This window comes from Schistocerca cancellata, chromosome 4, assembly GCF_023864275.1.
Source record: "Schistocerca cancellata isolate TAMUIC-IGC-003103 chromosome 4, iqSchCanc2.1, whole genome shotgun sequence".
NCBI classification, from domain to species: domain Eukaryota; kingdom Metazoa; phylum Arthropoda; class Insecta; order Orthoptera; family Acrididae; genus Schistocerca; species Schistocerca cancellata.
This window is the reverse complement of record NC_064629.1, coordinates 538862328-538885804: the sequence shown is the minus strand read 5'-3', so window position 1 is coordinate 538885804 and position 23477 is coordinate 538862328. Positions and strand designations below refer to the sequence as shown.

The 23477-nt window shown below is 41.4% G+C and overlaps 1 protein-coding gene across 1 annotated transcript in view; it reads right to left on the bottom strand.

Annotated features, from left to right (window-relative positions):
* LOC126183377 (protein unc-79 homolog) overlaps nt 1–23477 on the bottom strand; it is an 852060-nt gene that overhangs the window by 619374 nt on the left and 209209 nt on the right. The window contains 1 exon segment of the mRNA XM_049925310.1: nt 15780–15991. Coding sequence (XP_049781267.1) covers nt 15780–15991 — 212 coding nt within the window.

Here is a 23477-nt window from a genome sequence, read left to right as displayed (position 1 = left end):
CCATTCCATCTAGCAAATGAGATCGATGTTCATTCCAATAATATCAGCCATATAGGCATAAAGACAGTTGCTTCGGTACACCCAGAACATTTTATCTTATGGAATTTGTTATTTGTACAGGCATACATTCAGATGACCCTTTCAACAAACAATTGTAATAGGAAGTACTAAAAGCAATGAAACTATTCACAACTGTCGCACCAGTGGGCCACTTGAAAGAATTGTGCTCTTTTTTTTTTTTTTTTTTTTTTTTTTTTTTTTTTTTTTTTTTTTTTTTTTTTTTTTAAATTATATTACATGGAACATTATATATGAATAAATCACATATGGGATGGTTCATTTGAAAGGGCATGGCTGACTTCCTTCCCCGTCCTTCCCTAATTTGATGAGACTGATGACATCGTAGTTTGGTCTTTTCCCCCAAACATATTCTTCCAGAATTTGTCTAACAAACAATGATGCACCATTTCAAGGCTCTTTGGTTTTATAGAAGATGTAGAAATTGTGTTATACAGGGTGAGACACTAACTATTGCCACCTAGAATAACTCTGAAAGTATGACAGTAGCTGAAAAGTTTGTGGGACAAATGTTGCATGGTACAATGGGGGCCACAATATGATGTTGGTTTTTTGTTGCTAGGTGGGGTCATGTCAGAGATATGAAGGTCAACCTTGTTTTTTTAAATGGGATTCTATAATTTGGTACTTATTTTCTGATAACAGGTATTGAGATGAATCCGGTGATGTGTAACAGTAAGGTCTTTGAAAGTCAGCGAAGGTTGAAAAGATGGCATGAATTTCCATTTACAGAAAGTGTTTGAAGTGATGACCATTGGTATCAATGCAGTGCTGCAATCTTCTTATCATGGATTGAGTGGTATTCCTTATCACATTGGCACTTATCGAAGCACATGCTCTGACAATTCTCTCTCGTATATTGTGCAAATAGTAAGTATTCGCCGAATACGCCGTATCCGTCTAACGTGGCATTGAGATGTAAACACCATTCAATGGTTTCCCAATACAACACTAGTAGGAATGGTAAGACTAGTACCATTGAATCAAGTGAAAGTGAATGATGTACTCCTTCAAAGAACAAGTTGATATGCTTCTCATTTATGGAGAATGCCAATGAAATTCAGTGAGAGCTAGAGACTTATATGCTGAAAGATATCCTCAACATACTCACCCTACACATTGTACATTTAAATATGTATATGATAAATTGAGAACAACTTGATCTTTAACATATGGGAAATATATCTGGCAAAGGAAAGTTACTAACGAGGAAACAGAAATTGGTACTCATGTCGCTGTGGTTCGAGATCCTTGTTTTAGTTCTCGTCAAATCGCAAGGGAATCTGGCATAAGCCAGAGTAGTAGTGTTCATGTTCTGCATCATCATAAATATCATCCTTACCATATCAGTCTCCACCAAGAATTAACTAGTATGGATTGTATGCATTGCATTGAATTTTGCCAATGGGTTCAACTTCAGATTCAGAGGAATGACACATTTATTAAATTGATTCTATTTACTGATGATGCTACATTCACAAAGCATGGAAATGTTAATTTGCATAACATGCATTATTGGGCAACTGAAAATCCATGTTGGCTAAGGCAAGTTGCACACCAGAAACCACAGTTGGTGAATGTATGGTGTGGGATTCTGGAGGACAGAATTATAGGCCCCTATTTCATCTTAGGAAATCTTATGGCAGGAAGTACACCACATTCCTGCAAGAAACATTAGGACTGTTATTGGAATAAATACCTTTAGGAACAAAGAACACACTGTGGTATCAACACAATGGGTGTCCGACACGTTGTTCACTGATGGCTAGAAATGAGTTGCAGAAACAATTCTCAAATTGTTGGATTGGACATGGAGGAGATGTATCATGGCCAGCTCATTTGCCAGACTTGAAACCTCTGGTTTTTTTCTTGTGTGTATTCATAAAAGACATTGTTCATAAAGACATTCCAACTACACCTGAATATATGCGAGACAGAATTGTCAGAACATGTGCTTCAATAAGTGCCAATGTGATAAGCACTGCATTGATGCCAATGGTCATCACTTCGAACACTTTCTGTAAATGGACGTTCATGCCACCTTTTTGACCTTCATTGACCTTCAAAGACCTTACTGTTACACATGACTGGATTTGTCTCAATAGCTGCTGTCAGAAAATAAGTACCAAACTATAGCATCCCATTTAAAAAAAACAAAGGTGACCTTCATATCTCTGACATTACCCCACCTAGCAACAGAAAACCATCATATTATGGCCCCCATTGTCCCATGCAACTTTCGTTCCACACATTTTTCACCTCCTATCGTACTTTCAGAGTTATTCTTGGTGGCAAAAGTTAGTGACTCACCCAGTATATTCCAGCCAAATTGTGATTTCTTCTACTCATCTCAATAATACCTGATAAAGGAAAGAAAAATTCAGAAGTTAGAACATTTTATAACCATGTGAAATATGATGTTCACACTAATGATTATCTAGTTAGAAATTCTGGTGTTAATAGAAGAAAAAGAAGATTGAAATTAGCAGCATTTTTCCATTTGGTAAATGTGTCCTCTAAATTCACATGTTCTTTATGCAAAAAAATTACAAGACAAGAATTTTTGAAGAATATGGATAAACAGTTATACGTATGAAAAATCTGTAATAAAATAAAGCCTTATCTGGCAGGCAGAAGTATTGGTGTAAGCATGAAGATGTATGTTTCACAGTCTGTGTGTGTGTGTGTGTGTGTGTGTGTGTGTGTGTGTGTGTGTGTGTGTGCCCGTGGCATGTGATCAATTGCAAGCTTATATGTGAAAATGTTGCTAACATGATCTGCACATTCTGTGAAGAAGACAACAAAGAATGAATATTTTATTGCTTTTAGAATCATGAGTACTATCTCATGTTTTATACTTGAGTCAAACTGGCACAATGTGAGTGTTTGCAAATCAAAAATCATACAATTGCTTAAAATGTAAATGATGTGGGTAACTGCAAAAATTATTTGGTCTGCAATATAATTACAGCTTAATTTCTTTATCTTATCTAGTTGATCCTGTGTTTTGTGATAACGATATTTTAAACTCTAGCTCATTTCCTCCTCATTCTAACCAAATATGTGTGTCTTTGGATAAAATTTTTCTTGTGGGTCTACTCATAAGAAAAGTTGACAATGAAGGATGTTTCTCAGAGCTTTGTTGTTTAATATTATCTTAAAAGGACTCTTACATGTAAAAGCCAAACAACTGAAAATCCAGTTTGGAATACCAACAATTATGAAAGAATAGATTGCTATTCACCATGAAGATGACACACTTAGTTGCAGACAGGAATAACAAAGAGACTGTTGCACACTAAGCTTTCAGCCAGAGCTTCTTCTGAAAAGAAAGGAAAACACACACATTCACACAAACAGGTACACTTTATGCATACGTGACAATGCTATCTCCAGCCACTCTGGGTACACTGCAACTATTTTGATGAACTAAAGCAGCAATTGAGAGTGGGGCAGGGAAGGTGGACGACTAGCAGAGTGCGTTGTGTGGGGGGAAAGAAGAGCACTGACTGGTGGAGTGTGCAAGGACTAGAAGGTGACAGGATAAGCCCAAAATGGCAGAAGGGCAGCTTTGGGAGGCCGTGGTGGAGGGGAATGAGAGCAGAATGGGACCAGAGAGAGGAAAAGACTGGATGGTACACTGGCACAGAGCAGAGCAAAATGAGGATGAGGCAAAATGATCAGAGAGGAGGTTATAGGGCAGAGGGTCAGAAACTGTTGGATGGAGGGTGCGTGGACAGTAGGTTATCATAAGTTGGGGCCAAATAATTTTGACATTCGAGACTGTGGTCTGAGGATAACTCCCATCTGAAAAGTTCAGAAAAGCTGGTGGGAAAGAAAGAATCCAAATGGTGCAGGTTGTGAACCAGCCATTAGAATTAAGCATGTTATGTTCAGCTACAATTTTTTCCACAAGGTGGTCCACTTTGTCTTGGCCACAGTTTGGCAGTTGCCATTCGTTCTGGTAGACAGATGGTTGCAGTCATCAATATAAAAAGCTGTGCAATGATTGCAGCAGAGCTGGTATAATAAATGGCCACTTTCATGGGTGGCCTAGCCTCTGATAGGGTAGGATAAGCTTATCACAGGACTAGAATAGGAAGTGCTGGGTGGGTGGATTAGGCAGGTCTTGCACCTGGGTCTTCCACAGGGATGTGATACCTGTGGCAAGGGACTGGATAGGAAGTGGCATACATATGGCCTACAATGTTGTAGAAGTTGGAGGTTGGGTGGATGACAGAACAGTTGAACCAGCCCAGGGTGGTATTAGGTGATGAAGGGGGTCCCCCTTGTACCTGGATGGAGCCATCAGGAAGGAGGTGGTCAATACCCAGGAATGGAGGAAGTGGCTGGTATTCTTGATGTTGGAGGCTAGTCAATGAGGGCTGAAATTCTTTCAGTGGAGGTGCAATAACCAGCCACAATGGGGCATCCAGGATTGTTGGGTTTGCGAATTTTTAGGAGCAAGTAGGAGGTAGCTGTGGGAGGTGTCATGCAGTTGAGAAGGGAAATGAATTCAGCAGAGTGGTTCTGGGGAGGGCCTAAGACTTTAAATAGGTATAGTGGTTATGTTGGACTTCTGGGATGGGATCAGTCTGGCAGAGTTTATAGGTGGAGTCAGACAACTGGCAGAGGCCTTCTGCCAGTCAGTCACTGCCATTCATAGCGACTGTGATGGAACCTTCATCTGCATATAGGATGATTAGGTGAGGATCTGTTTTGAGACTGTATGGCTTTCCTTTCTTCAGCTTTGGAAGTTGGAGATACGGAATTCATGGAAAAGACAAAGGGGTGGTTAGGTGGAATGGGAGGATAGGGTCATGGCTGGATGAGGAGAAGTTGGGTTCAGTGTTGGTATTAGGTTGGCTCTGGGTGGAGGGACTGGAGTCAAAGAAGTGTCTGCATTTCAGCGGTCGGGAGAAGGAGAGTAGATCTATGAAAAATGCAACATGGTTAAACTTTGGTATGGGGCTGAGGAATTTGGTGGATAGGTTAACAAAAATGCTCTGGGATTGTTTTGACTCTGTGGAGTGTTGATAGGGAGTTTTGAGGGATGTGGTAAGGTGAAAAGGTAAGCTAGGTATGGCCTGTGTACTATGAGGGGTTGACAAGAATGTCAGCAGGTTGGATAACTTATGGGGGACATATTTCAACTGAGGGACAAGACACCATATCATCACTCCTTCACAACCTCAACATCTTCTCTCCCATACGCTTCACCTGCTCCTCCTCAATATAGTGAGCCACCTTCCTGGATGTTGACCTCCAACCCTCTGATGGCTCCATCCACACCTCAGTCCACGTTAAAGCAACCACCAAGTAACAGTGTCTGCATTTCGACAGCAGCCATCCCTTCCACACCAAAGAATCCCTCCCATACAGCACCTGGCCAGCAATGGATGTCATATTTGTAGTGATAAGAACTCCCTTGCCCAGTATGTTGAAGGTCTCATGAAGGCTTTCACAGATAGGCACTAATCGCCAAACCTAGTACACCAACAGATTTCCAGTGCCACATCCTCCACCCCAGTCCCCCTCCCCCCCCCCCCAATCCTTCCCCATTCCCCACCCTCCAAGAATCAGTTACATAAGAGTGCCCTCCTCATTATCCATTATTGGCCCAAACTGGAACAACTGAACCACAATCCTTGTCAGGGCTTTGATTATCTCTAATAAGGCACTATCCCTCAGACTTAATCCTCAGACAGATTTCGCACTTCATATTCCCACACAACCCTAATCCTTCCATCAGCCTCAAGAACCAGCTTCAAAAGAGTGCCCCCTTCATAACCTAATACCGTCCTGGACTGGAAGAACTGATCTGTCGCCCACCCAACCTCCACAACATCCTAGTCCATACCTACGCTAACTTGCCAGCCGCGGTGATCTAGCGGTTCTGGCGCTGCAGTCCGGAACCGCAGGACTGCTACGGTCGCAGGTTCGAATCCTGCCTCAGGCATGGGTGTGTGTGTTGTCCTTAGGTTAGTTAGGTTTAAGTAGTTCTAAGTTCTAGGGGACTGATGACATAAGATGTTAAGTCCCATAGTGCTCAGAGCCATTTGAACCATTTGCCAACCTACGCTACTTGCAATCCCAACCCCTTGCGCAGGTATCATATCCCTGTGGAAGACCTAGGTGCAAGACCTGCCCAATCCACCCACCCAGCACTTCTTATTCCAGTCCTGTCACAGGCTTATCCTACCCCAACAGAGGCTGGGCCATATGTAAAAGCAGCCATGTCATATACCAGCTGTGTGGCAATCGTTACACAGTTTTTTATATTGTTATAACTACCAACGATCTGTTCCAATGGTTCAAATGGCTCTGAGCACTATGCAACCTAACTTCTGAGGTCATTAGTCGCCTAGAACATAGAACTAATTAAACCTAACTAACCTAAGGACATCACACACATCCATGCCTGAGGCAGGATTCGAACCTGCGACTGTAGCGGTTGCTCAGTTCCAGACTGTAACGCCTAAAACCCCACAGCCACTCCGGCTGGCACCAACGATCTGTCCACCAGGATGAATGGTCACTACCATACTGTGGCCAAGAGCAAAGTGGACAACCCTGTGGCACAACATGCAGCTGAACATATCAAGCTTGATTATAATGGCTGCTTCACAACCTGAGCCATTTGGCTCCTTCCCTCCACGACCAGCTTTCCTGAACTATACAAATGGAAGGTGTCCTTATGACACATTCTATGCTAGTGAAAATACTGTGGCCTGAAGATAGGATAACTTACTGTCCCTACACCTTCCAACCAACAGTTTCTGCCCTTTTCATCCTATAGATCAACTCATGTCCCCTCATCCTCATTGAGGACTGCTCTCTGTCTGTGTACCCACCAATCTTTTCCCCTCTCTGTTCCTTTCATTCTCCACTTGCTGTTCCCTCCCTCCTCCTCCCCCCTCCCACACAGCCACCCAATAGTGCCCCTACGAACCTTGTCCTGCTGATTTCTATTCGCTGCATGCTCTGCTAGACAGTACTCTTCTCTTTCCCCAGCCATACTCTGCTATCGCCCACCCATCCTTCCTCCACTCCCAATTGTTGCTTTATTTTGATACAATAGTCACAGTTTTCCCAGAACAACTGGCAATAGTTGTTATGTTTTGTGTGTGAGGTGTGCCAGCTTGTGTGAATGTGTGTGTATGTGTGTGTTTTCCTTTCTTTTTTGAAGAAAGCTTTGGCTGAAAGCTTAGTGTGCAACAGTCTGTCTTGTTGTGCCAGTACGCAACTCAACATGTCATCTTTAAGGTGAATATCCTTCTCATAATTGGTGATATTTCAAACTGGACTTTAATTGTTTGATTTTGCCTAACAGCTTTCCTTCCATCCCACAATCTGGTGATGTTTTCCTTTGTTATTATTATCTAAAGTATCACTCTACTCATTGTACTGAGCCATGCCATATCAATGGTTTCATCCAAGCACAACACATGGCTATGTGACCATGTGGATTTGTTGGTGCAGCTTCTCATACCCCAAATTCTTCCTATTGATAATTAAATGATAGGTACTTATCTCATTTCTGCCATCATTCTTGCATATTTTCACATGTTATTTTCCACACTTACGTGTGCCACATGAACTTGTGAAACTCAACCTAACGTATCCCCTATCCCTCCACCTGTTTTTACATTTCTTACATATCATCTTGCGTGTATTTTTATGTATTTTCAAGTATTGGTGCGAATTTTGGAATATTTTTATGTGTTTGTGGGTAATTTTGTGTGTCTGTATGTATTTTTACGCATCTTTTTCTGTTATCCAGATCCTCTCACAACCACCTGATGCCTTCACCTCCCATTTCCCCAACATCATCCTTGTCACAATTACCCCTGCTCTAGTTTTCTGCACCAATTCATAAAAGTATCCCTTTCACTGGCTGAACCCAGGTTCACATCCTGTTACTCAAATGTTGCCTAGACAAAAATTTCTTCCTTTGGAAATACCCTTCCTAATGCCTGCACCTCACCAACATCACATTGCAAAAACACATATCCATGGTACAAGGAAGTAAGAACCATCTCTACTCTCCCTGCAAGAGAGACAGCTACTATGCATTCCCTACTACAGGCATCACATCTCTGAAACTATATCCCTTGCTTTCCAGCACCCAGAAGAGAATTCTAGGCACTACCTTCATAAGTTATCCAACCTACTGATTTTATAATGCTGGGTTGGGGCACCACTATTCAACCACTGTCCTACTCATAGCATTCCTCCTTTTCAACCCCACACAGCACCCAGACCATGCCTAGCTGACATTTTCACCTTACCACATTTCTCGAAACTACCTATCAACACACCACCAAAACTTGAGCAGAAACAATTCAGGAACACTGTTGTTAATCATTCTACCAAAATCATCAGCCCCACAGAAATTTCAGTCCTACCCAAAGGCTGCAGTTTCAGCCCTATACCCAAATTTAACCATATTCCACTTGTCAAAGATCTACTCTCCTTCTCCCAATCACTGCAATGGAAACACTTCTTTCTCACCAATCCCTTCAACTAGAGACAACCTGTTCCCAACACTGAACCCTGCATCTCCCAGTTCATACTAACATCTAACCTTGATCCTCGACCCCTCCACACTCCCACCTAACTGTTACCTTCTAGGAATTCCTTACACCTGACACTTAGCCTCTCCATCCTTCCCCAAGTGCCTTCCAAAGGACACCGACTTGTTAACAGAGAAAAGGACAATCATACACAACCTCAAAACACATCCTCACTCAATCACCCTACCTGCAGACAAGGGTCTCACCGCAGACATTTTGAACTGCAGTGACTCCTCCACCTATAAACTCTGCCAGAGTAATCCCAACCCTGAAGTCCAACATAACCTCCAGTCCCTGCTTAAAGCTTTAGGCCCATTTCAGAATCTCTCACCAGAAGTCCAGCATAACCTCAAATCCCTGCTTAAAGCTTTAGGTCCTTTCCAGAATCTCTCTCCTGAATCCATTTCCCTCCTCACATCCATGACACCCCACACACCCAACTTCTATACATATCCCCCAAAATTCACAAACTCATTAATTGTGCATGCCCCATTATAACTGTTTATTGTGCCCCACTGAAAGAATTTTGGCTCTCATTGGCCAACAGCTTCAACCAACTGCCCAAAATGTAAAGGAAAGCTTTGTAGCTTCCCAAAACCACAAACCGCTGTTAATTGATGATATCTTCATTATCTGGACTCAGGACCAAGACACCCTATCTTTGTACCTTCACAACCTCAACACCATCTCTCCCATCCACTTAACATGGTCCTCCTCTACACAGTGTGCACTTCCTAGATGCTGACCTCCTCCTCTCTGATGGCTCCATCTGCTCCTCTGTCCACATTAAACCCAAAATACCTGCATTTTGACAGCTTCCATTCCTTCCACACCAAAAAAGCAGCCATGTCATATATCAGCTCTGCTTCAATCATTGCACAGCTTTTATATTTTGATGGTTACCAACTATCTGTCCACCAGGATGAATGTCACAAACAAGCTGTGGCAAGGAGCAAAGTGGACCACCCTGTGGCACAACGTTCAGCAGAACATAACATGGTTGATTTTAATGGCTGCCTCACAACTGGGGCCATCTGGATCCTCCCCTCTACCGCCAGTTTTTCTGAACTGCGCAGCTGGAGTTATCCTTACAACACATTCTCCATTCTTGAAATTATCTAGCCTTAGCTTACAATAACCTATTGTACCCACCCAATAGTTTCTGCCCACTATGTCCTACGACCTCCTCCTAATTTATATCCCCTCACCCTCACTGTGTGCCACTCTTTGCCAATGAATTCATCAGTCTTTTCTACTCTCTGTTCCTCCTCTTCCTTCGACTCCCCCATCTCCACCCCAACTCCCCGGACCCCACAGCCTCCCAATGCTGCCCTGGTAGCCTTGTCCTGCCACCTTCTTGTCCCTGCATGCTCCACCAGAAAGTGCTCTACTCTTTACGCCCCCATACTCTTGATATACCTCTCCCTGCCCTGCCCAACTCCCGATTGGTGCTTTCATTCCACGCAACAGTTGCAGCCGGGCCAGAGGGGCCAGAGATAGCAGTCTTGTGTGCATAAGGTGTGAATGTTTGTGTGTTTTTGTTTGTCTTCTGGAGAAGAATTTGGCTGAAACAGTCTTTTTGTTATGCCTATCTCCACCTTAACATGTCATCTATATGGTGAACAGGAATCTATCCTTTTCATAAATGTAAATAATCATTAGAAAATATGATTACAAATTTGTCTTATGGCTAAGTTATCATCATGCTACTTACTCCAAAGTTGTCCTTGTTATTTGTTTTGAAAATAAGACATTCCATGTATCTCAAGAACTTTGTGATGATTAAAAGTTGCAATTAGCTGCATAGGATTTATTTTTAAAATTTAATATGCTACAAGGCTTGATGAGACATAAGGTCTCATAATACACTCCTGGGAATTGAAATATGAACACCGTGAATTCATTGTCCCAGGAAGGGGAAACTTTATTGACACATTCCTGGGGTCAGATACATCACATGATCACACTGACAGAACCACAGGCACATAGACACAGGCAACAGAGCATGCACAATATTGGCACTAGTACAGTGTATATCCACCTTTCGCAGCAATGCAGGCTGCTATTCTCCCATGGAGACGATCATAGAGTTGCTGGATGTAGTCCTGTGGAATGGCTTGCCATGCCATTTCCACCTGGCGCCTCAGTTGGACCAGCGTTCGTGCTGGACGTGCAGACCGCGTGAGACGACGCTTCATCCAGTCCCAAACATGCTCAATGGGGGACAGATCCGGAGATCTTGCTGGCCAGGGTAGTTGACTTACACCTTCTAGAGCACGTTGGGTGGCACGGGATACATGCGGACGTGCATTGTCTTGTTGGAACAGCAAGTTCCCTTGCCGGTCTAGGAATGGTAGAACGATGGGTTCGATGACGGTTTGGATGTACCGTGCACTATTCAGTGTCCCCTCGACGATCACCAGTGGTGTACGGCCAGTGTAGGAGATCGCTCCCCACACCATGATGCCGGGTGTTGGCCCTGTGTGCCTCGGTCGTATGCAGTCCTGATTGTGGCGCTCACCTGCACGGCGCCAAACACGCATACGACCATCATTGGCACCAAGGCAGAAGCGACTCTCATCACTGAAGACGACACGCCTCCATTCGTCCCTCCATTCAGGCCTGTCGTGACACCACTGGAGGCGGGCTGCATGATGTTGGGGCGTGAGCGGAAGACGGCCTAACGGTGTGCGGGACCGTAGCCCAGCTTCATGGAGACGGTTGCGAATGGTCCTCGCTGATACCCCAGGAGCAACAGTGTCCCTAATTTGCTGGGAAGTGGCGGTGCGGTCCCCTACGGCACTGCGTAGGATCCTACGGTCTTGGCGTGCATCCGTGCGTTGCTGCGGTCCGGTCCCAGGTCGACGGGCACGTGCACCTTCCGCCGACCACTGGCGACAACATCGATGTACTGTGGAGACCTCACGCCCCACGTGTTGAGCAATTCGGCGGTACGTCCACCCGGTCTCCCGCATGCCCACTATATGCCCTTGCTCAAAGTCCGTCAACTGCACATACGGTTCACGTCCACGCTGTCGCGACATGCTACCAGTGTTAAAGACTGCGATGGAGCTCCGTATGCCACGGCAAACTGGCTGACACTGACGGCGGCGGTGCACAAATGCTGCGCAGCTAGCGCCATTCGACGGCCATTACCGCGGTTCCTGGTGTGTCCGCTGTGCCGTGCGAGTGATCATTGCTTGTACAGCCCTCTCGCAGTGTCCGGAGCAAGTATGGTGGGTCTGACACACTGGTGTCAATGTGTTCTTTTTTCCATTTCCAGGAGTGTATTTTATGTGAAAACTCTTAAAGCTATTTTAATAAAACATCTTTATTCTTTATGTCTACATATTTGCAGCCCTCTGCCACTAGAGGACTCTGAATTGTAGTGTGCAACATGGCAGTGTGTAATATAACTACAAGGGTTGACTGAAAAGTAATGCCTCCACCTTCGTAACTCTTCAACAGTTGGTAGCATTGGTATGCGGCAGGTACTGGCTTGTTCCGTAGACTCTTCTCTACAGCTCCAGTTGGCAGGATGCCTTAGCACTGAACAGTTGTGTTGTTATAGTGTAAAGTACGAAACCCTGTGCAGACGGTTGCTCAATGCGATTTAAGCAACGAGCAGTCATTAAATTCTTGACAGGAGACGGTGTCACCCCAAAGGAGATTCATCAGACAATGGAAGCAGTTTATGGTGATTGTGTTGATGTAAGTACTGTGCATCACTGGGTGAGAAAGCTTAAAGATGCTGAGGCAGGAACATCTGACCTGCGTGACAAACAAAGAGTCGGATGTCCTGTGACAGCAACCACCGAGTTTCACAAGCAAAATGTTGACAGATTGATTCAGGATGGTTGTCGTATCACTCAGAGAGAAATTGCTAGCACAATCAGCATTTCACATAAATGTGTGGGTCACATTATTGCTTTGCTTGGCTATCGGAAGACCTGTGCATGATGGGTACCCCAGATGCTGACTCCTGAAATGAAAGCACATAGACTTGAAATTTGTGAGGAACTCCTCTCATGTTACAAAAATGAAGATGCACAGTACTCACATCACCACAATCACCATAAACTGCTTTCATTCTCTGATGAATTCAATGACTGCACATTGCTTAAATCACATTGACCAACCGTACGTGCAGGTTTCCATATTTTACACTGTAACAATACAACCGTTCAATACTAAGGCTCCCTGCCAACTGGAGCTGCAGAGAAGAGGCTATGGAACAAGCCAGTACCTGCCACATACCAATGCTACCAACTGTTAAAGAGTTAGGAAGGTGGAGGCATTACTTTTCAGTCAACCCTCGTATATCGGTGTGTGAGAGACAGCATGATATAATCGAGTTTTGAATTTGAGGAGTTTGTCCATGCCTGGACACCCTTTCCTTCAGCATGGCAATGCCAGACCACACATAAGTGCTGCGGCATCTGCAACAATCTGATGCTTTGGGTTCACTGTCATCAATCATCTTCCATACAGTCCTAACTTGGATCCATCCAATTTTTATCTGTTTCCAAAATGTAAATAAAAGCTTCTAGGCCTTTAATTTGGTAGAAATTAAGCAGTGGAAGCAGAGATGAGGGTGTGGCTCCATCAGCAAGGTCAAACATTCTACAGTGATGGTATCAACAAACTAGTGTTTTTTGGGAGAATGTGTGCATTGCCAGGGTGACTATGTTGAAGAATAAATACAAAAATATGAAGATTAAAGATGTAGAACATTAATAACATTTGTTTTATTTAAAAAGGTTTAAGAGCTTTCACATAAAAAATTCTGAGGCATTATTTTTGACTGTGCCTTCATAGACTGGTATTGGGCTTCATGGCTATCTCCAGTGGCACCCTGTAAATATCCTTATGTCACATCAGCAGTATTCAGTAAACTCGGGGCCTACTAGAATTGTCCATGTGACATAAGGATACTTGCAGTGTCATCAAAGATGGACATTAGGCCTGTCTCGTACTAGTTGAACATAATAAATTTTAGAAGTAGATCCCATGCTCCTGATTTTGACTTTACGGCATCATAAGGTTCCAGAGACCTATGCAAGCTACATGTCTATAGAACATTCCATGTAGATACACATTTTCCCAAATGATGGTTGTAGAAGGAGAGAGGAAGATGGGGGTGTGAAAAAGTTTTAATTGCTTATATGATTTTACAAAATATCAAGACAGAATTGTTATTATAATTACTAACCCTTCAATTTATTGTATTGCAAGATGCAACACCCAGCATAAATTTCTGTTGCATTTAGTAGCAGCAATGGAGACATAGTTTAAATGTAAGTAGCTGCTCATAAATAAAGTAGGGGAACTTACATCTTAACCTTACCTTCTACAGTGCTTACCACACTAAACCTAATCATCTATGCTGGCATCCAAAATTAAAGCAATAAACTGCTCTTTCCCTGTCCTATGTCTAACTCATGATATAATCACACAAACTGTCAACCAGATGTTTGTACAGTCATATTCTGCATGGAAAATGACATTCTGGTCAATGGACAACCATGCCAATGATGGCGTCATGGCACTTCTGTAACAAGGTAGTGTTTGCTGCATAGCCCCCCATCCACAGTCACTGTGTATACAGTCACAGACGTTGCTGTATGGCACAGGGAAGATGCCTACCAGACTGTCTGAGGTGGAGGGCCAGAAGAAGAAAAGAGTCAGGACAGTCAAAAACTGATGTGGCCCAATGGCTTAGTGTGAATTGTTTGTTGTTTCTCAGATGTGACAATAGTCTATACAAACTGAAACTGTATCCTGAAGCCCAGGGCACAGCCAACCACTTGTGACTTCAGAAGAGAGGACCATTATTTAGGTGTAAGGTCATGACAGTACTGCCTTAGTAATGTACAGCAACTGGCATGTGAGCTCACAGCATCCACTGGACATGCTGTATCAAGGCAAATGGTGTGCAGAAGACTTCGGCAGAGTGGTCTTTATTGTCAGAGACCTGCTGTGTGTCTTCCTCTGACCCATCTCCACAGAAGGAACGTCTAGAGTGGGGTTATCAAGATGCCACTTGGGTGGTCAAACAGTGGGACAATGTTGTTTTCACATATGAGACCCGATTTAGTTTGGACAGTGATTCTCAATGGATTAACATCTGGAGGGCATGTGGAACATGATTTCAGGGCTCAAACATTGTGGGACGAGACCGATACTGAGAAGGATCCCTAGTGGTGTTGGCAGGGATTATGTTGACCACATGAACCCATCTTAATGAAACTGTACAGATGAATCGGCAAGGTTTAACTGCTGTTATGTATTGTGACAAGATATTGGGACATCATTCGTGGTTGTTGCAAGATGCTGTGAGCCCTGGCTTTGTATTGATTGATGATAATGCTCCACTTTATAGAGCATGAGTGGTTGGTGTTTTTTTGGAAATGGAAGATATTGCACACATAGTGTGTCCTGCTCGCTCTCCAGATTTGAATCCCATAGAGCATGTCTGGGATGCACTAGGGAGATGGTTTGCATCACATCAGCATTCATCAACCCCTCTCCAAGACTGTGAGCAGCACTGCAGGAAGAATAGGTGTTATATTGCCTCAATATAAGATTAGTAACATCATTCACTGCATGCCCCATCATCATCAGGCTTGTGTTCCTGCCAGAGGTGGTCGCACCCCATACTGAGCACAGAACCCAGTTGTCAGAATGTGCATCAAATCTGTTAAGTTGGAAAAAATGAAGAACATTTTTGTATACTGTTATGCATGTTGCAGTTGTTTACATTCTGTATTCTTTACAGTGATTCTGCTTTACTGTCACCTATTCATGCTGTTTTGATACAAAATAAATGCAACCTTTCAAAATATCCATTTGTTGCTTTAATGTTGGACACCAGCATACATCTATACATTGTTCAGAAAGAAAGATTTTTCCATTTTTCTCAATATGAGTTCAAATTTCCTTGATTTTACTGGCATGGTCATTTATTGATATATACATGGGAGAAAGTAAGATCAAAATATTGTTTTCAAGCATAGCTGTCATGAAAAATGACAAGTCAAAGATATTTAAATGCTCTTGGGCTAATAGCTTATGATAAAACCATCTTTTGAATAATTAGTGCTGTTAATATTGGTTTATCCTCACCTGGTTAAGAAGGATATCTAGCATCAGAATACAGCACGACAAATTTCGTTCTGCATCAGTCTCAAAATGCATGTGTCTCATAGCAGGTAATTCTTCATCAGAAAATCCAGATGTATTTCCAGACTCATCTTCCACAACTGGCGCTGTTAAAAGAACTATACATTAAAAATGTTAACTAATATCATCTTTTGATGATTTTTGTCCTTCTCTCTCTATAAAAAGGAAAGTAAGAAAAAGAGCAAAGGAAGGAAAGTTAACTAATGGTTGAGATTTTGGAGATGGTGTTCTGGTTTAAGGGAAACTGATGTTAATTTAAAGGTGTTCTGGTTTAACGGAAACTGATGTTAATTTATCTGAATAAATTGTCAGTACCAGTTTCAAGCAATTAAAAATACAGATAGATAGATTTAGTAAAATACTGCAGACCTGATTACTGTATTACCTTCATTACCAATTCTATGTTGTTCAGCAGCCATGGCTGGAAAGACAGTATCAATGGGAATGTGTGCACAACTTACGCATGAAAAGTCGACTTTGGTAATGCAACATCTCACACACTGGAAGTGCTATTCAATACCAAAAATGGAAATAACAGCTGGAATTCTGGATCAATTTTTTATGAATGTGATAAAAGATAAATACCATTAAATAAATGAAATGAAACTAATTTTTATGTTTAAATTGTTTGTTTTCTTGATATTTGTTAACTATTATTAATTAATTATAGTTGCAATTTACCTTGTTTCCTTCATCTAAAGTGTATACTTTTCAGTAGAACTGTGCTGCAAGGGTAACAATAGTTATCACGGGAAAATAAAATCTGAACAAAATTTCATTGTTAAGGCTATGGCACAGGAGTGCAGACATTTTATATATGTGCTGAAAACATGTCTCAAGGGGGGTGTGCTCCACAATAAAAACAAAAGTCCTCTCTTCCTGTTGCGTACATCAACTTCAATAGAGTTGGAGGTCAAAAAATATGTTAAATTAATTGTACTACAATGAAAATAAAATGAAGATCTGTGGCAACTTCAAAATAATAGCTATATTATTGGGAACACAACTGGGATACATGAAGTAAGCATGTTTTCTTTGTGAGTGGAATAGTCAGTACCATAACTCTTAATATCTGAAAAAGGAATGGCCTGAGTGTGTGTGGAAAGTGACAAATAAAAGTGCAACATGAAATTCTGGATGCTCATTAAGATATGCTACTTCCACCACTTCACACTTAACTTGGCTTAATAAAACAATTCTGAAATGTTATGCATCAATCAAGCCAGGGTTTGCATATTTGACTGAACAATTCCCTTTCATTTTATCTCTGAAGATAAAGGAATGTGTATTTGTAGATTCAAAATGCAGAGATATTCTGGAACATGAACAGGTTGGAATACACTTCAATACAGAAGGGAAGAGGGTTTTGGTATGTCTCAAGAAGGTAATGGAAAAGTTTATCAAAACAAGAAATACTACAAATGAAAGGTGATTGACAGACAAAAGAATATCAGACTGTATGGTGCAACATTTCTTTGAAGGTACATTTGATTAACTCACTTCTGGAAGGCTTTACAGAATGCTGTAGTGACATACTGGGTGAAGTTGGTGATATGTTCTCTAAAGTCATTTTGACTACAGAAGTGTCATATGAAAGGAAACGACTACCTTCTATGTTGGCAGATTATTGCTGGTGGATGGTTTGAGACAAGGAAGGCACTCAGTGCAAAATAAAAAAATAAGGTGTATTATTTTATGGTGGCCCAAGGAAAAGCTGGAAAAAAGCGAACGACACGTATGCCTTTGCTAACAGCACGACATCGCCTGCAGCACCTCTGCTTGGCTCGTGACTTTATCGGTTGAATCCTAACAACTGGAAAACCAGCTGGCCAGAGTGGCCAAGCAGTTCTAGGCGCTACAGTCTGGAACCGCATGACCACTACGGTCGCAGGTTCGAATCCTGCCTTGGGCACGGATGTGTGTGATGTCCTTAGGTTAGTTAGGCTTAAGTAGTTCTAAGTTCTAGGGGACTGATGACCTCAGAAGTTAAGTCCCATAGTAGTCAGAGCCATTTGAACCATTTGACTGGAAAACCGTGGCCTGGTCAGATGGGTCCCGATTTCAGTTGGTAAGAGCCAATGTGGCGCAGATCTCACGAAGGTATGGATCCAAGTTGTCAACAGTGTACTGTGCAAGCTGATGATGGCTCCATAATGGTGTGGGCTATGTCTAAGTGGAACAGTTTGGGTTCTCTCATCCAACTGAACCGATCATTGATTAGAAATGGTTATGTTCGCCTACTTGGAGACCATTTGCAGCTATTTATGGACTTAATTACAGTTGGATCTTTGGTGTGATGTCATAAGCGAGTGACTGCGTGTGAGATCGCTTTCCAAGTTTTTATATATTTTTAGGTTTCAGATACATATTTTAATGGTTTTTGTGATAATATTTACTATATAAGTGACTTATTAGTGGTTTCTTCATTCACCTCTGCCTTTCTTGTGTTGTGACCTGATATTTGTGAGTGTTTCATATCGAGCAACGTAACCTCTTACCTGTGTTTACATTCCGCACTGACCAGTTGCAGCTGTAGCGGCACATCAAAAGCTAAGTACTAATTAATTGTTTGTGTATAGTGGTTTATTTAGGAACTTTAGTAGTCTTCAACCAGAGTTTTTTGTGTTTTCTGGTTAAATAATTTCAGAAGAACCTTTTGGGAACTGTTTTCAGCTTCGTTACTGTGTCATTAGACGTTTGATTCTCTTTCTGTATTAGTCTTTTGTTATATTCACATTTGTTGTTTATTAATAGTGTTAATAATAGTAGTTACTTCCCTTGTAGAGTAAGTTTGTGATTATTGTAGTCAGGTTTTTAACATCTTCTTTTGTAGTAGCGGAACCTACAAAAAGTAAAATTTTACTATGAGTGAGAAGTGTGGGCTTTGCCGTAAGTTCGTGAGTAGTGGATTGCGGTGTGAGACTTGTTCGAAGTATTTTCACTGGGAGGAATGCAGTGGGGAAGCCAGTGGGAATTCTGGTGAGATCCTCCCCTGGAACTGCAGGTTATGTAGCAAGAGTAAGTTGATAGAGGAGCAGGAGCGTAAAATCTGTGCCCTTCAGGTGCAGTTGAAAAACGCACAGTAGGAGCTAGATAGGATGAGGAGGGAGAAGGGGGTTGGGGAATGGGAGCTGGCTGTTGGCAAGAGATCTGCTGGGAGAAGAAGATTTTCAGATAGTTTTACTATTGGCGTTTACAATAGATATGACCAACTGTCAGAGTCTAGTGGAGAGGAATCTCTAGTAGCTGTAGATGTAGGAAGTATGCAGTAGACCTCAGTAGTTACAGTGGCTAGAAGAGTTGCAAAGTCGAAGAGGAAGAAGAAGGTTCTACTGTTAGGTAGTTCTCATGGCAGAGGTGTAGGCCAGCAATTGCAGGAAGTGCTGGGGAGTGAGTACCAGGTCACCAGCATTGTGAAGCCTAATGCAGGATTGGCTCAGGTGACTGTTAACATAGGGGGGTTATGTAGGGATTTTACTAAAGATGGTCAGGTAGTGATTGTGGGTGGGGCTGGTAATAGTATTGATAGGGATGGGGAGTATGACATAGATGGTGACCTGGAAAAGATAGCCACTCAGACTGGCAACATGAATGTGCATTTCGTGGAACTGTTTCAGCGACACGATCGGCCTCATCTTAATACAGCAGTCAGGCGTAATAACATGAGACTTGGGGGTAAACTGATGACAGAAAGCATAGGTCACATTTCAGTGGTGTTGGTGGAGTCTATCAGCAGGACAGGTTTCACTAGACATGGCCTGCACCTCAACAGGTATGGGAAGGGGAGGTTGGCAAAGCTTATAGGTGACAGCATAGGTGGGGTTTGTGGGATCACTCATAGGAAAATTCCTGCAGTAGTGGGTGTTAGAGCTGTACCTTTTTTAGATTGAAGTCAGCTGATAGGTATTCCTGCTTAAGGGAAGTCTCTCTAACAAAGGAACCACTTTTGACAAAGCTTAGGTATCTGAGTAATGAGGAAATTAGTATATTTCATCAAAATATACAAGGTATTAGAGATAAAGTTAGTGAACTGCTTATAGATGTTGACTCTGAAATTATTGGTATATCTGAACACTTCTTAAATAAGGAGATAATTCAGAGGCTTCCTTTACCAGGAAACAGGTTGGCTGGCAGCTTTTCGAGGAGCTCTTTGCGGTGTGGGGGAGTAGCAATGTATGTGAAAAACGGCATCCCACTTGAGTCAATTGATGTTTCAAAGTACTGCACTGAAAAGGTGTTTGAATGTTGTGCAGGTGTGGTTAAATTTAACGGAGCTAAACTTCTAACTGTTGTTATTTATAGATCCCCAGACTCCAATTTCACAACATTTTTGCTAAAGCTAGAGGGGGTTCTTGGTTCACTTTATAGGAAATACAAAAAGTTAGTTATATGTGGTGACTTCAATATTAATTGTATAGGTGATGGTGCAAGGAAGAGGATGCTGGTAGACCTCCTTAATTCATATAATCTTATGTAAATTGTATTCTTTCCAACGAGAGTGCAAGGGAACAGTAGAACAACCATAGACAACATTTTTGTTCATTCCTCATTACTAGAAGGGCATTCTGTTAGCAAAAAGGTGAATTTCCTTTCAGATCATGATGCACAAATTTTAACTCTTAAAGATTTTTGTGCTGCAACAAGTGTTAAATATAGTCATCAGCTGTTTAGGAAAGCTGATCCATTTGCTGTAGAGACTTTTGTAAACCTTATCGAGGAACAAGAGTGGCAAGATGTTTATAGCGCTGATACAGTAGACGATAAATATAATGCTTTTCTCAAGACTTTTCCTGTGCTCTTTGAAAGTTGCTTTCCATTAGAATGCACAAACAGGCGGTCTGGGTGGCTGACTAGAGGGATAAGAATATCTTGTAGAACAAAGTGGCGATTATATCAAGACGTTAGAAACAGTCAAAATCTAATTGCAGCAGCCCGTTACAAACAGTATTGTAAGGTGCTTAAAAATGATATTAGGAAGGTAAAAAGTATGTGGTATGCAGATAGAATAGCTAAGTCTCAGGATAAAATTAAAACCATATGGTCAGTTGTAAAGGAAGTGGCTGGTCTGCAGAGACAGGTCGAGGATACAGAATCAGTGCATAGTGGGAATGTCCGTGTTACTGATAAGTCACATATATGTACAGTATTTAAGAATCACTTTCTGAATATAGCAGGTGAACTAAATAGAAACCTAGTCCCAACAGGGAATCATATAGCGCTCTTATAAAAAAGTGTTCCGAGACTGTTACCTGAAATGCTTCTCCATGATACTGACAAGAGGGAGATTGAGTTAATAATTAAATCACTGAAGACCAAGAACTCTCATGGTTATGATGGGGTATCTAGCAGAATACTGAAGTATTGTTCTATGTATGTTAGCCCAGTACTTAACCATATCTGTAACTTTTCTTTTAGGAGTGGTCGGTTTCCTGACTGATTAAAGTACTCGGTAGTCAAACCACTTTATAAAAAGGGAGACATTGATAATGTTGACAATTTTAGACCTATTTCTATGCCATTGGTGTTTGCTAAAGTTATCGAGAAGGTTGTATATACAAGGTTACTGGAGCATTTAAAGTCACATAATTTGCTGTCAAATGTTCAGTTTGGTTTTAGAAATGGTTTAACAACTGAAAATGCTATATTCTCTTTTCTCTGTGAGGTTTTGGATGGATTAAATAAATGGTTACGAACGCTAGACGTTTTCTTTGATTTAATGAAGGCTTTTGACTGTGTTGACCACAAAATATTACTGCAGAAGTTGGACCATTATGGAGAAAGGGGAGTAGCTTACAATTGGTTCACCTCTTACTTTAAGAACAGAAAGCAGAAAGTAATTCTCTGCAATATTGAGAGGGGTAGTGATGTTCAGTCCCAATGGGGCACTGTTAAGTGGGGTGTTCCCCAAGGGTCGGTGCTGGGGCCACTGCTGTTTCATATTTATATAAATGATATGCCTTCTAGTATTACAGGTGATTCAAAAATATTTCTGTTTGCTGATGACACCAGCTTGATAGTGAAGGATCTTGTGTGTAATATTGAAACAGTATCAAATAATGTAGTTCATGAAATAAGTTCGTGGCTTGTGTAAAATAATTTGATGCTAAATCACAGTAAGACTCAGTTTTTACAGTTTCTAACTCACAATTCAACAAGAACCGATATTTTGATCAGACAGAATGGGCATATTATAAGCGAGACAGAACAGTTCAAGCTCCTAGACGTTCGCATAGATAGTAAGCTGTTGTGGAAAGCCCATGTCCAGGATCTTGTTCAGAAACTAAATGCTGCTTTATTTACCATTAGAACAGTATCAGAAATAAGTGATACTTCAACCTGAAAAGTAGTCTGCTTCGCATATTTTCATACGCTAATGTCGTATGGTATTATTTTTTGGGGTAATTCTTCTGATTCAAAAAGGGTATTTTTGGCTCAAAAACAGGCTGTTCGAACTATATGTGGTGTAAGTTCGAGAACCTCTTGTCGACCCCTATTCAATAGTCTGGGAATTCTGACATTGCCCTCACAGTATATATTTTCTTTAATGTCATTTTTTGTTAGCAATATTAGCCTATTCCCAAGAGTTAGCAGCTTTCACTCAGTTAATACTAGGCAGAAATCCAATCTGCATGTGGAATGCACTTCCTTGACTCTTGTGCAGAAAGGAGTGCAGTATTCTGCTGCATCCATTTTCAATAAGCTACCACAAGAACTCAAAAATCTTAGCAGTAGCCCAAACTCTTTTAAGTCTAAACTGAAGAGTTTCCTTATGGCTCACTCCTTCTATTCTGTTGAGGAGCTCCTGGAAGAGCTAAAAAATTAAGCAAATTCCAGTGTTACAGTGTTGATTTTCTTTATTTAAACTTACGAATTGTCACCTGAATATGTTTTTTTATATTTCATTTTATCTGTTTCTAATATTGTGTTATAATTTCATGTATTGACTCGTTCCATGACCATGGAGACTTCTCCTTAATTTGGTCCCACGGAACAATAAATAAATAAATAAATAAAAATAAATAATGAGATTAAGTAGAAGATGGACATCAAGGGTCCGACAGAAATGTAATGGAATGATATTGTATATCCAGTAACGAGCAACAGCCTATGGTATGTTTGTGTGGTGGATATTGATGTTGTTCATCTGTGGACTGCAATTTTCGGTGGCGGGGGAAGTGTTAAGTTTTTATCTGTTCATTCAGTGTGTGTAAATTTCACATAATTAATTTTCTGATTAATTTTGGTGTGCAGAGGTGGTTTTTAATTTACCTTGACAGTTTATTGTGCAATAGTTAGTTCTGCTTTATTGTATTTATGTTAAAAGAGAGCTGATATGTTGTTTCAGTCATATGTTTACATTTCATAGGTACTGTTTCAAGTGAAATGAAGTTTCTTATGTGTGCATTGTTGTGGTTGGTGTTCTATCATAGTACAGAGACAGCTCACAGCTTTGAAATAAAAAAATTGCAGCCAAGTGTTTTGTTTTTGGCACAACTATCTGCTACTTTCTCACAATGAATTTTGTGTTGTATGGGTTTGGCCTGCCAAAGGTGGTTTTTAGTAGCCTCATCTATGGGGGACACAGTTGGATTATTTGATCAAATGTCTCACTGGGTTTCAATTGTTTCTATGATAGAATAT